Here is a 19,736-nt window from a genome sequence, read left to right as displayed (position 1 = left end):
TAAACAGCCTAATATTGAATAACCAGTGGGTACGAGATGAAATCAAAAAGGAAATCAAAATCTTCCTGAAAACAAATGACAATGGAGACACAAACTATCAGAACCTATGAGACACAGCAAAAGTGGTACTGAGAGGAAAATTTATAGCTTTGCAAGCACATATCAGGAAAGAAGGGGCATACCTGAATAGCTTAATGACGCAGCTCATAGAATTAGAAAGTTCTCAACAAAAGAACCCAAAAATAGGGAGACAGAAGGAAATAACAAAGCTAAGAGCAGAAATCAATGAACTGAAAACCCGAAAAACAATCCAAAAGATCAACAAAAGCAGAAGTTGGTTCTTTGAAAAAATAAACAAGATTGATAGACCACTGGCAAAACTAACAAAGAAAGAGAGAGAGAAAAACTTGAAAACTCGTATTAGGAATTTAAAAGGAGAGATCACTACTGATATAATTAGAGATTCAAAGTGTAATCAGAAACTACGTTGAGAAAATCTATGCCACTAAAAATGAAAATTTGGAAGAAATGGATAAATTTATGGACTCATAATCTTCCAAGATTGAATGAAGAGGATGTAGCATATCTAAACACATCCATCACTATTGAAGAAATTAAGACAGTAAGCAAATGTCTGCTCAAAAACAAAAGCCCAGGCCCAGATGGATTTACTAATGAATTCTTTCAAACCTTTCAAGATGAACTACTACCAATACTGGCAAGACTCTTTCATGACATTGAAAAAATTGGAACACTTCCAAATAGCTTTTATGAAGCCAACATCACCTTGATACCTAAACCAGACAGAGATGCTAACAAAAAAGAAAATTACAGACCAATATCACTGATGAACATAGATGTAAAGATCCTCAACAAAATCCTGGCAAATAGGTTTCAATGCCTCATTAAGAAGATCATCCACGGGGGAGGGGTCCAGGCCCGGCTCGGCGCGGGTGGCTCCGGGCCCAGGTGAATGGACTCTCCAAGCAAGTGAAAGCAGAGATTAACAGATGGGAATATATTAAGCTGAGAAGTTTCTGCACCTCAAAGGAAATAGTGCCCAGGATACAAGAGCCACCCACTGAGTGGGAGAAACTATTCACCCAATACCCATCAGATAAGGGGCTAATCTCCAAAATATACAAGGCACTGACAGAACTTTACAAGAAAAAAACATCTAATCCCATCAAAAAATGGGGAGAAGAAATGAACAGACACTTTGACAAAGAAGAAATACAAATGGCCAAGAGACACATGAAAAAATGCTCCACATCACTAATCATCAGGGAGATGCAAATCAAAACAACGATGAGATACCACCTCACACCACAGAGAATGGCACACATCACAAAGAATGAGAACAAACAGTGTTGGCGGGGATGTGGAGAGAAAGGAACTCTTATCCACTGCTGGTGGGAATGCCGTCTAGTTCAACCTTTATGGAAAGCGATATGGAGATTCCTTCAAAAACTGGAAATCGAGCTCCCATATGATCCAGCTATACCACTCCTAGGAATATACCCTAGGAACACAAAAATACAGTACAAAAACCCCTTCCTTACACCTATATTCATTGCAGCACTATTTACCATAGCAAGACTCTGGAAACAACCAAGATGCCCTTCAACAGATGAATGGCTAAAGAAACTGTGGTACATATACACAATGGAATATTATGCAGCTGTCAGGAGAGATGAAGTCATGAAATTTTCCTATACATGGATGTATACGGAATCTATTATGCTGAGTGAAATAAGTCAGAGAGAGAGAGAAAAACGCAGAATGGTCTCACTCATCTATGGGTTTTAAGAGAAATGAAAGACATTCTTGCAATAATAATTTCCAAACACAAAAGTGAAAAGAGCTGGATGTTCCAGCTCACCATAGGAAGCTCACCACAAAGAGTGATGAGTTTAGTTAGAAAAATAACTACATTTTGAATTTTCCTTATAATGAGAATGTATGAGGGAAATGGAGAGCCTGTTTAGAGTACAGGCGGGGGTTGGGTGGGTAGGAGGGAGACTTGGACATTGGTGATGGGAATGTTGCACTGGTGATGGGTGGTGTTCTTTACATGACTGAAACCCAAAAACAATCATGTATGTAATCAAGGTGTTTAAATAAAAAAATAAAAATTAAAAAAAAAAAAAAAGAAGATCATCCACTATGATCAAGTAGGTTTCATCCCAGGAATGCAAGGCTGGTTTAACATCCATAAATCTATCAACATAATACACAACAACAACAAGAAAAATAAAAATCACATGATCATATCAATAGACGCAGAGAAAGCATTTGATAAGGTCCAACACCCATTCTTGATCAAAACTCTCAGCAAGATGGAAATGGAAGAAACCTTTCTCAATATAGTTAAGGCCATCTACCACAAGCCAGAGGCAAATATTGTCCTCAATGGAGAAAAACTGAAAGCCTTTCCTCTAAATTCTGGCACAAGACAAGGATGTCTTCTCTCACCACTCCTATTCAACATAGCATTAGAAGTACTTGCTATAGCGATTAGGCAAGAAAAAGAAATCAAGGGACTCCAGATAGGAAAGGAAGAAGTCAAGCTCTCGCTATTTGCAGATGACATGATACTCTACTTAGAAAACTCTAAAGTCTTTACAAAAAAGCTTCTAGAAAAAATAGGCTCATATAGCAAGGTGGCAGGCTACAAAATTAACACACAAAAATCAATGGCCTTTCTATACACCAATAGTAATAAGGAAGAAATGGACATTAAGAAAACAACCCCATTCACAATAGTGCCACACAAACTCAAATATCTTGGAATCAACTTGACTAAAATGTGAAGGACCTATACAAAGAAAACTATAAAACTCTGCCCCAAGAAATATGAAAGGACACGGGGAAATGGTTTTATCCACCCATACTCAATATGATCTCCAAGCTCACCAAGAGTGTTCTCTAATTGAAGACTAATGATTAATCTCTGAACAATATGGGGTGTGGCCTCCAAATAAAAAAGCCTGCTAACAAATTACTAAATATAGATAGCCCCTGAGCTTTACTAATTTTAACCCATGTTAATTGGAACTTGGTTCCTGGTCAGGATCTATTTGTTAAATCATATATAGGCCAACAGGGCAGAATTGAGATAATTTTTTGTTTGCCTATTATTATTTAGATGTATTTAAAGAAAACTTCTAAATACAAACTATATGACACTATGGAACTTATTTCTATTTTTCTCTCTGGCAAAAAAATTAAAACTGGTCATAAACAATATTCTGCAACAACTACTTTATCAAGAAGTCCGATTAGAATGCTAGAATACTGGAATGAAATAGATAGGCGAAGTTCATATTTTGGCTACTGAATAAAGGGGACAGAAATGGATAGATGCTATGTATCATACTCATTCACTTGAACAAGTGCATTCCAAGATAGTGAGTTGATCACGTTTCCTAAAGTCTTTGGACAAAAAGCACTTATGTTAAAACAGCTGAAATGAGGACTTTGAAGAGAAAATATGAGGCTGGAAAAAGAGAGACAATTTCTCCAGTTTCATGAAGATAACACTCGCCATCCTCTGATTCTCTGCGGCAGGTGGAGTGAGATATTTCAATGGAAAGATCTATGGTATGGTAAATTTATAAAAAATTAAAAAAACTACCAGGGTGAGAAATGTCTTGAACTTATCTAATTGTAAAAGAATTAAAAATATAGGTGAAAGGGTGCAACGCTAATGGCAACAGTTGATAAAGAATAAAAAGAAGAAAGCATAGCTTGGAATAAAAGAAACTGGAAACCACAGATGAATATCTCATCATTTTACAGATTATATGTTTGAATAAAGACACCATTACATATGAAATTACCAATTTGTGGGTATTGTTGGTTAAATATCTCAAATATCATTGCTCTAGCAACAGCTTTATAGAGCATTCTCCTGTGTGTAACACATCACCACAATCTCAACAATAGTAAACATTGAAGCCAGTACATCAACATATTTACATAAATGTAAAATTTAACATTTATAATTTTTTTGGTTTTTGGCCCACATCTAGCAGCACTCATGGGTTACTCTACTTCTGGATCTGCTCTCAGAAGTTATTCCTGGAAGGCTTGATGACCATATGGGATGCTGGGGACTGAATCCAGTTTGGCCACATGCATGGCACATGCCCTATTCAATGTGCTATCATTCCAGTCCTATTCTTTTTATTATTATTTTTAACTTCTAGACTTCCCACTTTTATTCTTAAACAGAACCATAGAAAATTAATCAACTTGTTCTGCTTCATATTTCTATGCCTTCCTACAAACTGAGAGAAAAAAAAAAACGTGAATGAGACTGAGGAGCATTGAGTGGAAATAAAAAAAAAAAAGGTCAAACCTAGATACCCAAACCAAAGTCAAAGACAATAGAATCAAGAAATCAAAACTACAAGCTGCACACAAATGGACTTGTTACAGTAGCAGTCCAGTTGGCTAAAGGTGGAGGTATGGAAGGCATGCTGGGAACTAGGGCTGAGAGAGGTCAACACTAGTGGTGGGAATTGCCCTAATTCACTATCACTCTGTGCCTGAAATACAAATGTGAAAGACTTGAAATTCACATTGGTCTCAATAAAAATTATAAAAAAAAGACTAACAAGGAAAAAATATATAATAAAATGGAGCCTCACTGATAAAGACAATTATCTAATTTGGGTACTGGGACATTTTAGGCTAGAATCTTAGCTTTGATATTTGCCTTCTTTACCTCTTTTACCATTTACTCTACCCTTCTTATCCCTGTTCAAGAATAAGAAAGAGTATGTAAGGAGTATGTATGAAGGAGTATAATGGAGCATGTAGCAAAGCCATTGCTTATCTACTTGCCAGGCATAAGTAGCTGCCAATTACAGATAATATTATTTGGGGGGCACACAAATTATTATTTGGGGGGGTTAGGTCACACCAGGCAGAGCTCAAGGGTTACTCCTGGCTCTATGCTCAGAAATCACTCCTGGCAGGCTCAGGGGACCATATGGAATGTCGGGATTCGAACCACCATCTTTCTGCATGCAAGGAAAATGCTCTACCTCCATGCTAACTCTCTGGCCCAACAGATACTATTATTTCATTTTATTATTATGGATCTAATTCTTTAATTATGTTGGAAACAAAAGAGAACTAATGTAGGCTTCCAACTCAGCTGAAGATTTCTTCTAAAACTTACTATCATCTTTGACAAGCAATAAATTTAGCTGGCATTAGATCATAAGAAATAAACATAGTATTATGTATTTATAGTATTGATGAGGCCAGGAATCACTAAAGGCAACTTCTGAATAACAGCTAAACTCTGTCATACTCCTGCAATCTTACTGCCTCCCCCCTCATCCCCTTCTTTCCAAGGTCATTTTACTTTTTGAATGAAAAAAATCAGAGGTCATAGTAGGTTCAGCTGCCTTTGAAAGAGGGCCTCCTAGAGAAGACTGGGAGGGAGGCTTAGTTTCATGCAGAGAAGCCATCATTATTGGTGTCAAGTTCTGACAGTCAGAACTCTTTTCAGCTTCAGACCAAGTTATTCCAATTGAATAATTTAATGCTGAGAGTATGAAGTAACTTGTCTGATTTTTCTAGCAAAAGGATCAATCATGATAACTTACATGCATCAAGCAATGTATACAAAGCATTTTCAGAGACAGCCACCAATTAATTTCAGATTATTCAGGTTATTGTCATAAAATTTTATATTCCAACTCTAAAATAACATGGATTAGATACAAGCATAGGACAAAGGAAAGAAATAAGACTATAAAGTCTAGAGGCTGGAGTGACAGTACAGCGAGGAGGACACTTGCCTTGCACATGGCTATCCTAGGTTTGATCTCTGGCATCCCATATGGTTCCCCGAGTGCCAGGAGTGATTTATGAGCACAAAGCCAGGAGTAACCCCTGAGCATCGCTGGGTGTGGTCCAAAAACACACACACATATATATATAAACATACATACATATATATATAAACATACATATATATATATATATATATAATACACATACATAGATATAGACTAAGTGAAACTCTTGTGTTTCTGGGAAGACTAGGTAAGTCTGTTCCAAAACTGAGGAACTGAAACTGCTATAGGAAACTTGACACTTTTTTTTAAAGTATCTAGTATGGCGGATGAGAATATAAAGGAGGTCTCTAAAGATGGGTGGAAAAATAACCTCAGCTTTTCCAAACCTTCAATGTTATACTAAAAATAGGCAAAGTTACTTCTACTTAACAGATCTTCATATTAGGATTTGAGTGTTTGTTCAGAACAATTTTTAAATGGTGTTAAGACAGAAAATGATTTATATTTAACATATTTGTAACCTGAAAGTTGCCTTTATTTTAGTTTATATTAAGAGACAAGTTTATCGTAATAAGCATGAAGGTAGGACCTAGAAATTATACACTGTAAAATTTGTCAGGAAAAATGTTCACATGAAAAAATATGCAAATACAAGGCCACCTACCCATTGCCTAAATGTCCAGGTATTATAGATAGCTGCCCATTGGGGCCGGAGATATAGCATAAAGGTAGGGTGTTTGCCTGGCATGCAGGACGTTGGTTTGAATCCTGGCATCTCATATGGTCCCCTGAGCCTTCCAGGAGCAATTTCTGAGCATAGAACCAGGAGTAACCCCTGAGTGCTGCTGGGTGTGACCCCAAAACAAAAACAAACAAAGATAGCTGCCCACTGGGCAAACCGTCTCCAAATGGAGCTCAATGCTATGACAACCTATTTTTACCACCAAAGCTATTCCATTCAGATAATTTTCTATCACTAAAGTGCATTTCCCTAATGTTTGAAAAAACATACTATTAGATAATTATAATAACATTCTCAGCACATTCAGCAATACACATTCATTTTCTGAAATAAAAAATGAGTCTTATATTCACAAATCCCACAGCTTGGAAATGTATATGATACACAACATTTAACCTGTCAGCAGCCTCATTAGTGTCAATGAGTAGGAACTGGCAATCAGTAGATGGTGTGCTCTACATTTGTTTATGTTTTAAATGTTCCAAAAATAGCTGTTAGAGAGGTTGCTATAAAATACTTCTACTGGACAAAAGAATGTCAGCTTAAATTTTAAGGTCTACTTAAGGTTATTTTTTTTAAAGGAATTCATATTTCTCATGTAAATAAATATGTCCTGCTACCAGAGTCAATACCCAAACCGAAAAAACAATATCAATTAAAAAAAGTCTGGGTATATATAAAGTCACCTAAAGTTTTATCCAAGTGATATGTGAATTCTTAAAAAAATAAGCTAAAAGATTGATTTGTGTTTGATCATGAGAACCCCATGATATAGATTTGTATGGTACCCATATTCAATCTCCACAAAGCTATTAAGACATTTTTATAAACTGTAAGAAATATGTGAGCTCTTTCAAGATATAATTCTGAAAAACAGACTTCCATGTGAGAAGCCAATTTAGGAAGAAAACAACATAAACAATAGTAACTTGTGTGCTCAAGTGAAGCATCTTTTTAATTTTGAGTAATGAAGATGTCAAGCCAAATGCTAGAGTAGTTTAACTTAATTAGGTGGCCTATTTTTCCAGGCATCCTTTCATTTCCCATTGAAAACTCAGCTTGTATGCAAGGCAACAAGAGCAATTTTGTCTGTAATGAATACCTCAGGGACTGCACAGAGTTATCATTTGAATGTTACACTGAAGACTGGTTTGAGTAACTAGTTTGTGCTTTTTAAGATGCCAGACTTTGTTGGACTAACTAGATTACTCAAGGCATGGCAGTTTTGCCATTCTGTGGGTCAGTGGTCAAAAAGTCAAGTTGACTTTACTACTGAAATTTCTGCCTGCAGGAACCAATATAAAAGTAATTGGTCTAATTTATAGTTCAATGTATGTCATTATCATGGAAATTTTATGGCTCAGTGTCAGATTTTATTTTCCAAAATTCTCTTAAAAATGTAACATTTACTGAGCCCTTGATCATACCTCAATTATATACAAACTTAGAAAATTGTCTCATTAGAAAAACATGTTCTCATTTATGTTTTTATAATTCTAACAGTTGATTTCAATAAATATTGTACAAAAAGGAACGTGGTGAGTCCCATGGGTTCTACTACTGTTTGACTGATAACAACTAGCAGTATATTACTGTTAAAATAACTGCCTGTTATTGTCAAGTTTATTATAATATTAATTCTTTGAGTGCTATACTCGCTCTTCCTTAAGAAGGAAGAAATGTCCAGATATTGGTACCTTGCTGGAGGGTTCAATTGAAATATATGAACAAGACCCAATTTGTTCAATATATGCCTCACAATGCTATAAAACACAGCTAAAGGAATACTCAGAGAATTAATATCATTAAAATATGTATGTAAAATAACATAACCCACTTCATCCTTCAACAATATTGTATACTTATGGCATGTCAAACATAATTTTAGGTAGAGGACACTGAGAGAAAAACAACAGCAAGTTCTACATTGCGAGCTTGCGATCAAAGCAAGGAAAAGAAATAGTAGCAAAGCTCCTATGCTACATGAGGGGGCAAGCACACCTCAACAGCTCTGTCTTATATATATATCAAAGAGGAATAGTGGTCACATAAGAAAGCATAAATCATGGTTTGTTAAACAAACCAGTGGAGAAATAGAAAGATTTAAGTAAGACTAAGCCAGACAGGTTAACATAAAGCTAAGGTCCAGAACTAAAATAGTAAATACATGAAAGAAAAATAACAGCTTCAAAACTTATGCAGAATCTATCCTGTTTAGGATTAATTTAGGCTGAGTAAAAAGGGAGACCTCTTTGATGGCTCTAGTATGACCTCTAGAATGACTTAGTGATAGTAGTCTTATCTCATAAAATTTTTGGAGATGAAAAGACCTATGGACAGCTATGTTCATTTATGATAATCAAGGTCAGGAAATAGCTCAGGTACCCAGCAACAGGTAAGTGGATCAGAAAATTATGGTATTTGTTCACAAAAGATAATATTCAGCTATAGAAAAGATAAAATTTTGCAGCTTACTGCAACTTGAATGAAATTGGAGTATGTTCTGCTAAATGAGGTGACAAATCAAAGTGAAAGATAAATACTAGGTGATCTCACTCATTGTTGAATATAAAGAAAATGATTAGACAAACCCCATTGGTTTTGTCTTGAGACATCATCGATAGAATATGGAACTGAGGGATTTAGGAGTGTGCACTGATGAAGTATGTAGGGAAATGTGTAGGCGTCTGGAATCAAAGTGGAGAGATTTGTGTAGTGCTCTTCATATATTGAGCTTTAATATTATTACTTAATATTGATAATATTTTAAAGTATAATTTTAAACTATATTTTAAACTATAATAACTAAGATGAAAAAATAAGAAAAATTGAGGGTGTGGGTTTTATTTTGGGGTAACTGCCATTGACAAACTGAGATTCTGAGTTGAAGCTATCTCTGCAGACAGGTAGACAGGAATTACAAATCAAATTGAAAACTCCTATAGGAATGTTATCCTAGATACATGGAAGCTTTATAATTTGTATGATCTAATGATTATGTACAAGTATACAATTAAGAAAAATCATTGAGCTGTACAATTTATAAAAAATAATATTTCTTACTGTATTATTGGTATTTTCATCTTTAATCTTAAAATTTTAAGGGTTAGGTAAGATAAAAAATTTCAATGGAGAAAGAAAATTACACAAACATGACAAGAACTTAAAATGAAATATCAGGTCATGTCATTTACTATTTAGAGTTTACTTATAATTCTAAGAATTAACAACCATTAATTTAAGCTTAAAAGGTAAACAGAAAAAAAGAGTAAAAGTGGAAAAGTAAACAAATAAAGCAATGGGGTATACATGGAAACCAATTCGAATGAAGCAATGTAGACACATAAATGTCAAACTTAGGAAGAAACGAATTACTGGATATATGGTTTAATAAACTATACAAAGCTTTTCCACAACCAAATACTGGAAAAGTTCTGATTTTCTCATTTCATGATTTCTTTGGGGGATATAAAACACCATTCTTTTTTTAATCTTTTTCATAAGGAGCAAGCATGAGAAGAGTTCTTATGTCTAGAGGACTAGTGAAACTTTTGGTTTTGTGTGGGAACAGGTAGCCATTGAATTTTATGTTCTTAAAAATGTCAGAGAAGAAAAAAAAGGTGCATATTCAAATGAATGTAATAATAATAAGTGTGATCCTATAGAAAGTTCAAAACAAGATTACTCTTCTGCTAATTTAATGTATTAAATTCAAATGATCATTTCTATCATGAATATAGTCAAATATCAAATATGTAAGAGATGGTGCTATAATTCTAGAGACAATAAAAGGAGTTTGAGTTTTCAGTAAAAAAGAACGACCTTATGATAAGAATGTCTAAGTGGGCCTGAAAGATTATTTAGACAGAAAGTAGTTCTGTCTGAGTGGGCCTGGAAGACAGTTTGGTTAAAAAGTTTAATTGTCTTCTATGTTGTTATTCTGTATTCTAGCAAACTGGTCAAAGAACACCTAGGAGAAGAGTAAGCATTTTTATGGACATTTAGTCATAGTCACCTCTTGATTTTCTTCCAATAGATTACTAGTTTCCCCTTGCAAACTGTAATAAGGAGATTCACAAGTTCATGGGGTAATAATAAATATTATAATAATATGGTAATAAGAATAAAAAAATTCTGTTTAGCCAGAATTTGAAAAAATCCCAAAAGATCTTCTTGCAAGATTCAAATTCTACCTATAGTCAACAAAATAAAAGTCTCACTCATTAGTGGGATTTAAGAAAAATAGAAGATATTATTAGAATAACACCCAAAGACAATAGAGATGAGGGTTAGAAAGACCGACCCCCAATAGGAAGCTTAATACAAAGAGTGGTGAGTGCAGTTAAAGAAATAACTACACTAACAACTATCATGAAAATGGTAGCGACTGAGAGAAGTAGAATGTCTGTCTTGAAGACAGGCAGGAGGTGGAAGAGGAAAGAGATAGAGGGCATTGGTGGTGGGAAGGTTGCACTGGTAAAAGGGGTGTATTCAAAGAAAATAATTAAATGGTATTAAAATCAAAATACTGAGTGACCAGTACACATACACCTATTGTAGGAGAAAGCAGAGGCTCTTTTAAGAATGTAATTGTCTTTATTGCTGTGGTGCTTTCAGGTTTTGGTTTGTTTGTTAGTTTTTGTTTTTTTGGGGGGGTTTGATTTTTTTTGTATTATTTTTATGTTTTCCTTCCTTTTTCCCTTTTTTTTCTTAAACTGATTTTTATAATCTCTAGAAGGACTCCTCCCATATTTTGCTTGTTTGAATTTTTGCCCCCCTTTATTCTTTTTTTTCTTTTTTTTTACCTTCAAACAAAACCACATAACTTGAACCATCTTGTTCTGCTTCACAAATTGAGGGGGAAATAATGGAGGGCACCAAGACCAAACAGTTGTATAAACATTGAGTAGAAATAAAAAAGGATCAGACTTAAACACCAAATCCAAAGCCAATCTACAACAAGCTAGACACAGAAGAGACCACTTATACTAGCAGCCTGGGAGGCAAAGGAGGGTTGATATGTGATGCATGCTGGGAACAGGGGTGGAGGGAGGACAACATTGGTGGTGGGAATGCCCATGATTCAATGTCACTCTATACCTAAAATACTACTGTGAATGATTTGTAATCCACTTTGATCAAAATAAAAATTATTAATAAAAAAAACAATATAGCTAGAGAAAAATAGAAATGTCACGACTTTTGAATGCATGTGTGTTCTTATCTGGAGTAGTATATTCCATTCAAAAGCTGCCTCTCAATTATAAAGTCATATGCAAAAACAGTTTAAGGATTTACATACACTATTAGAAGGAGCATAGATTTTGTTCAAGACTTAGTGCCAAAAAGACCTTGTGACTATCTAAAGAATATTAATAATTTTTATAGTATACTTTCATTTTTTGGAGACATTCTAGTCTGGGCTTGCTATAAAAAATAATATCAAGTTTAGAATGATGCTATTTGCTTGCAGCAACATCAGAGGAGCAGTAGTGCACCATATGTTGCTACTTAGCAAGTTGGTCTATAAGTCCCAAAGCATGTACTGATTTGAAAATTGAACAGGAATTATAATTGTTGAGTGATGCTATGAGGCAAGTTGTCTTGGATTACTAAGCTATGCAGATGTTTGATATTATGTAGAAAAAGAACAAAACTTTTTCTTTTCCTGAAGGAAGACTAAAATCTTATTTATGGTTGCTGAAAGGGGCAAATTGATTAAAATTCCCTCAGAGATAACCAGGCAAAGAATTCTGAACACAGTCTATTATAATCAACCAAAAGAATGTTAGGTGTAAAATTTAACAAAGATGAATCAACTTAAGTCAATTGCAAAGTTTATTTCTCCTGAGTATGTATTATGCTCTTTATAGTATTTTTATAATAAAAATTTCAAAATAGCCAAATTATTTTTAAAATATGCTGCTAGTAAATATTCCATATCTTTATAAACTGTATAAAGTGCTTAGATTTTATGCCATCTTTATAAACTACCACTTGTATTTAAAACACTCAGTAATTTCTAAAATAAATATTAAGAAAATAAAGTTAATTTGACTTTGAAGGAATTAATCTTATACATTTCACTTTAAGTTAGAAACCTAAGGAGTCAAGCTGTTATAATATATATGCTTTGAATTTCCAATCCTTTATCCCAAAGTCTTTAAGATGGACATAATGATTCTCGGAAAGGGAGCAGCTGCTTTATAACAGCAATCATTTATTGAGTTTGTGTTTCTACTGTTTCAAACAAATTCAATTAGCCCTTACACTTCAAAACCCTAAAGGCACCAAAGAGATGATACTGGGTTGCCTTAATCTAATAGCAATACTAAACTTGTCAGTACAGTTTTGGGATTGATGGTTAGAAGAAAATTAATAGTAACATTTTTCATTTTTTAATCAAACAGTCCAATTCAGAACTACCTATGTATCTAGGAGGCTCTTTTGCTGAATGCGCTAAGTTAAGAATTTTGAATGCAAAGCTCACCTTCCAAAGGTATTCTTAGAGTGATCAACACAGTAGAATGAAGAAAATGCAGCCCAGATTTCTGAACTCAGTGGTGACCCTTTCATTTGAACAATAGTGTAGCTTCCGGAATGGCTGCCAGAGAAGGCAATCATCATAACTTCTAAATACAAAGTTCATAGAGGGGCAGGGCTACCTCTGTTTTGAGTTAAACACGAGGCATTTTGTTCTTTGGGAAATTCCAAAGCCCCACAAAATGAACTTTTACAATTTACATGTGATTTAATTCACTGATAAAAAGCATAAAGAAAAATAGGATATATGATTTCTTAAGTTTCCATTCCTTTCCATTATCAAATATATGTGGGCATATATATTCATGAAATTAAAAACACTGTTATTTGTAGTTTAAACTATAGTTGACCAATGTATGAAGAGACAAGCAACTAATTTTTATAATTATATATAAAAATATATTCACAATATGCTTCTATAAATTCTCTTTTAGACATTTACTTAGTCATTTATGTTCAATTTTCTTATAAATTATGTTAAACTGATAAATAAAGGTCATGATATTTTTTTCTGTAAATTCCCTCCCTGGATTGGAGCCTAACTTTAAGTATCCAAAAATAAATAGCCGAGCATTCACTTTTATAAATGTAACCATTTATGTTTTCATTGGACTTTTGTTGTCACTTGCCATGATTAAATATCTTGTCAAAGGTTCCCCATGAGATGGATACAAACGTGCCCTTGAAAGTTTTCAATCATCTCACACATTTTGGCTTGAGAACTCCCATCCAATAGATTCTGAAAGCAGCCATACAAATGCTCACCAGCTATGGGATTTGGGTTATAAACATCACACTTTACTGAAAACTGACCCAATAGTTGATAATTAAGACTACTGGTGACATGTGTAGCTTATAATGATTAACTTGTCTTGAGTCAGAAGCACAAATAACATGCACCTGTAAAGACTTTATTTCCTAAAGGTAAAACAACTGTTTAGAAAAGATCATGCTGGCAAAACAGCTGCTTGCCGTTCTGGAGAGGAAACAAGGTAGTATCTTTCAACAAATGCCAACTCCAGTGTTTTATCAGCTCTATCTCATTAACTGGAAACAAGGCTTAAATGCTTTGTTTATAAATTATGATTATTCCTGATTGCGGCAGTTACTGATAGTAGTACTCATTTGCAATGCAACTCTTTGAATTTGTTTAATTACAATCTGAAACAAGGCAGAGAAGATTAATTAACCCACCTGGCTGGCTGGCACATAGTCCTGGCTCGGCTCTGTCATGCTCATATACATGTTCTCACCGTCAAACTGCGAATGAAATAATAGTAAACATTCAGCAATCTTGACTGTGTGCATGTTGTTTTTTTTTTGTTTTTGCTTTTGTTGTTTGTTTTTGTTTTTCCCACCATCAAACTGGAAAACAGTAACCATTTAAAATATACACACACACACACACACACACACACATACACACACGTGTGTGTGGTTAGGAATACAGAAGATCTGTCATAGCAAGTAAGGAACATCTTTTCTTTGATGTTTCTGTTGTCATCCTTCCTGACCCTGGATGTCAATGGTTTGGAGTAATTAGTGCTCTAGTAATTACAGCAAGCAAGCAAGAAATGAATGGTTTCCTTTCATCTGCAATCTGTTTTAAAACAAAATGGCCCATTTTGTGTACCATGTATGCATCTAGCCGTTTGGCTGTCATAAACTATCAAATGAATGGCACAGCTTTTGAAAGAAAGGGATAGTGAAAAAAATGCAGTAAGACACAGCTTGATGCATTTGGAGTTTAACTCTCAAAAATAAAAAAGTGCAAAATTTTCAAAATAAACTATAGCTTCACAGTAAGAGGCATACAATCACATTTTTAACTGTACAATAATATTCGAAAAGAGCATTAGCCTCCAAACCCACAGCTAAGAATGATAATAACAAAGAATCACAATAAAAATACACATGCTTAATGAATTCCTCTGAAGTTTTTCAAGAACATAGAATTTACATAAGTATTAGAAGTGCACGGAGATCTATACACAGATATACAAGGAGCAGGATGGGAGGAAAAATTAATGGGGCAATGCAATTGTAGAACTGTTAAATGTGGAAAGCAACAACAATAATAACAACATCCACATACATTTTATTTTGTGGTATTTTGAATGCAGTAATCACTGCATTCAGACTTAATCCTTAGCTATCTTGAGTCACTTCATAAAGGGATATAGCATTCCTTTTTTGGTTAGAGAAAGAATTTTCCCTTGGAAATAATCAAATGGACTAATACAACCAGCTTCAGAGAGCTGAGTCTGAATATATTTTCATTTCTAGACTAATTTCAAGCATGTGAACTTAGAATTCTAAAAAGAAAAAAATAAATCCTTTCTAACAGACTCATATTATCGATGGAGGTTCAAATGCACAAACGATGCATATTTTATACTTTCAAGGAAGAAACATTTTTATTATAGAGTCACATCCCACTACCAATTGACTGCAAGCATAAGATGGTTGTGTAAGTACTAACTACACATCAAAGTCTTTAAATGGTAATCAACAGCATCAGGAGGGCCAATGATTCATAAACACTAGTGTTTACAGTAAGGCCCTTCCTAAGGAGAGAGAGCATCGATTGAAAACATCAAAGCATGTCTTCCATATCACACAGAAAGTACATTTCACGTTATGTGAACAAACTTACCTAAAATATGAAATCATTTATTTAAAAATATGGTTAAACTTGATTGGAATTAGTATCCCAAGATAAAAAACTAGCTGAACAACCTGCTTGCTTTGCCAACTAGTTAGGAGTTCTACAACGAAGTCACTTACCCAAGTTGGCCTTTCCATCAGTCAACTGATCTCTTGCATCATCTCCAAAATAGTTTATTCCAATTTATCCACCTGTATTCTGGAACAGTCTAAACCTGACTAATAGCATTCTTTAGTATTTCTTCCCTCCACTCCAAGCCCCCACATTTGTTTGTAAATGTTTGGGGTTTCATGATTCCAAAATACCATTTAAATTGTGAACAGTTTCTCTGACTATAAGACTCCACTGAAGAGAAGTAGTGAAGTGAATCGAATACTCCAATGCCGATGCATATTCTATAAACGTGTTACTTTCTATTTCAATTTTTCTAACTCCTTTTCTAAATCTGGTGTTGTTCTCAAGTCAACTAAAGCTTTGAAGTTTTGGTTTTACTCTGTCTTCAAAGTATAAGCTCATCGAGCATACTCAATATTACTGCTCTGGAGAAAAGCACTTTCCTCATAAAGCACCGATGCTGAAGTAATCAGAAGCTAAAGTTGAAAGAGCACTTAATAATGAAAAGTACAGAGCTACAGGAAAATAGATATTTTTTAGTAGTTTTGTGTTCCTGGCCTAACTTGCTCTTTATATGTATTAACTGATTTACTCTTCACAAAAACCAAGTTAGCTATTTATGGTTAGCTATGTTTTACAAATTAAAACACAAAGTTACTGAAAATTTAAGCTAGATACTCCGCATCAGAAGTAAATAAAGAATTGAAAGTTGGGCAGCCTGGCTGTCTATTACATGTAGCAGAACATAGAATCATATTTTGGATCAAAAGATAAGTTAGCTGTCGATTCTGAAAATAATTCAATAAATTTTCAAATTGGCAACTCTTGGTAATATTGACATATTGGCCAAGATTTTTATGTATTTGAAGACATTTTTTATTAGTCATGTTGAGCTGCTACCTGAGTACCAGGTTGGCAGAAAAATCCCTAAATTTGTAATTAAACTTTGAAAGACTAATATGCCATGTGATGTTTAGCTTAATTGTCAATATGATTGAGTCAATAAATTTCCCCAGATACTTTGCCAAATATAATCATGGATATATCTGTGAATGTAGTTAGTGAAATGAATAAAGCTAACTACCCTCTCTCTGAAGCAGGTCTCATCTAAAATTTTGAAGACCTCAATAGGACAAAAAGGCTGACACTTATATTGAGCCAAACTGCTCAGCCCAGAGTATCTGTCTTCGCTTGCCTTCAGACTTGAACTCAAAAATATGGAAATTTTTTTTTTTGAGACCCAAGCACTTTTTGGGTCTCAGATCTGTTAGCTTTTGCACTGGGCACATATACATTGGGTCTTTTGGATCTCTAACATCCAGCCATAGACCTTGGAATGTTTTAGCCTCCACAACAACATGAGCCAATTGCTTAAAATAAATCTATCTATGTACACACAGTTGTTTTGTTTCTACAACTTAAACATATGGGTGTCTTCAATTAGTCCCAAGTAACAATTTTTAATTTTCTGTAAGTCTTGTAATAATGTAGCATATGACCAAATATTTCAATTTTATGGCAATGTTTGCTCTTTCTGATAGCAGAAGTCTGGTTGATTTTGCTATGATATTCTCTGGTCTCAGAATGCCCACTCCCCATAGTCCAGACCAACTACATATATGTGCATTTTTTCTTCCAGTAGCCCTTGTTTCCTCTTCACATGTTGCATTAATTATAAATCACTAGGTTCCCTTTATTTAGTGCTATGCTTGTACATCCTTTCCTCCTGTTGGCAAACCTCTGCTTCCCTACAGGCCTTTTTCTTAAACTAATTCTACTGGGTAGTGAGCCTACATTTTATTTAGTCTTATTTAGTGCCTTTAGAGGTTAAGACCAACACTGTTTTTAATAAATATTTGTTGGAGGACAGAGTGATAGCACAGTGAAGAAGGCATTTGCCTTGCACACAGCAAAGCTGATTTCAATCCCTGGCGTCTCATAGTTTCCCCCGAGCCTGCCTTGAGTAATTTCTGGGTGCAGAGCCAGGAGTCAACCTTGAGCATCACTAGTGTGGTCCAAAATCCAAAAATAGAAGAAGAAGAAGAAGAAGAAGAAGAAGAAGAAGAAGAAGAAGAAGAAGAAGAAGAAGAAGAAGAAGAAGAAGAAGAAGAAGAAGAAGAAGAAGAGAAGAGAAGAAGAAGAAGAAGAAGAAGAAGAAGAAGAAGAAGAAGAAGAAGAAGAAGAAGAAGAGAAGAAGAAGAAGAACAAGAAGAAGAAGAAGAAGAAGAAGAAGAAGAAGAAGAAGAAGAAGAAGAAGAAGAAGAAGAAGAAGAAGAAGAAGAAGAAGAAGAAGAAGAAGAAGAAGAAGAAATATTTGTTGGACTTAAGCAATAGTATAGTAGTTAGGATATTTACCTTCCATGTGGCCAACATGGGTTCTATCTGTGGCACTTGTCCCCTAATCCCTTCTAGGAGTGATCCCAGAGCACAGACCCAGTACTGAGCAATGCTAGTGTGTGCCAAAAAAGAAAATAAATATCTATTGACTAATTAATATATGCTTGGATCTGGAGTATTAGCACAGCATAAAAATCACTTGCTTCACTTGTGGCCAATCTGTTTGATCCCTGGCACTACATATGGTCTCTGAGCACCACCAGGAGTAATCTCTGAGTAGAGTAAGGCACTGCCAAGCGTGGCTCCAAAACCAAAATAATAGTATTAAATATTTATTAAAGAGTTTAATTTCTGGGAAGACAATGTAAAGTGAAAGAAGATTCTAACTTTTAAAAAATGACTAAAAGGGGGAACTTAAAATCCTACAGTGAATGGATTGTTTTATAAATAGAAATTCTTATAATATATATTATATAATGTATATTATATATAACATATAATATTTAAATATTATATATTTTATATATATGTTGTTGTTTTAGGTTTTTGGGCCACACCTGGTAACGCTCAGGGGTTACTCCTGGGTTATGCGCTCAGAAATTGCTCCTGGCTTGGGGAACCATATGGGAGGCTGGGAGATCGAACCTCAGTCCGTCCTAGGCTAGCACAGGCAAGGCAAACACCGTACCACTTTGCCTTCACTTTGGCCCCAAAGGTGAAACTTTTCATATATTCATTCAACAACACTTGTGCAGGTGCTGGCGTCTAGGATCTTACTATTCCTCAACTAGCTAACTTAATATTCTTAGAGTACATCCAGTGTCCTGAACTTAGACCATGTCATTTAAAATAAATTATTGTGTATATAGAGATACAGGATTTGGGTCATGAAAAAGTTACAGAGGCATTATATTTATCTAGTGTTATGGCTTAAAAAACAGACTTGTCACAGGGTCACAGGGTCCATTTGCAATCCTAGTAGAAGAGTAGTAGAAGAGTTTTCCATAGTGGCATACTTCCTTCTACTTCATCACTGTCTATGGGGCTCAGCATAACTATTTGCCTATAAGGTGAAAAATTTGTTGGCATACACTACAGCTGTGAAGGCCCAGATTTTCATGCTATTGTTTGCACAGCATTAGACAAATGATCCCATTCACTTTGCCTGGGTCACATATCGTTTGGGGGGCACATATAATTATTAATTACTGCCTCAACATAATTTTATTAAACATAATGGATATATTTTCTTCCTAGGCTTATTAGATATTAGTCTTAGAAGTCAACTGAATTTAGGCATAATGTTTTAAAATATATCTAAGCCTATTAGGACTTTTGATTTCCATGTATTCTCAATTTAAAATCTCAAGCAAATTTAAAAAAATAAATAGGCTGACTTATTTAAATCTAAATGTAAATGGCATCAACTCAGGATTAGCCTTTCTGACCAAGTGCTTTTTATACACTTTATTGTGTGTTTATTTCAAAGCACCAGGGGTTACAATCACATAAA

At 34.6% G+C, this 19,736-nt stretch overlaps 1 protein-coding gene across 1 annotated transcript in view; it reads right to left on the bottom strand.

The window, feature by feature from the left end:
• Nucleotides 1-19,736, bottom strand: part of TOX (thymocyte selection associated high mobility group box) — a 340,045-nt gene that overhangs the window by 150,334 nt on the left and 169,975 nt on the right. Inside the window, exon 2 of the mRNA XM_049781969.1 lies at nt 14,299-14,364. Coding sequence (XP_049637926.1) covers nt 14,299-14,364 — 66 coding nt within the window. The remainder of the gene's footprint in view (nt 1-14,298; nt 14,365-19,736) is intronic.

Source organism: Suncus etruscus, chromosome 10 (genome assembly GCF_024139225.1).
Source record: "Suncus etruscus isolate mSunEtr1 chromosome 10, mSunEtr1.pri.cur, whole genome shotgun sequence".
Taxonomy (NCBI): Eukaryota; Metazoa; Chordata; class Mammalia; order Eulipotyphla; family Soricidae; genus Suncus; species Suncus etruscus.
Note: the sequence above shows the minus strand (reverse complement) of the source record. Positions and strands in the feature narration are given on the sequence as shown.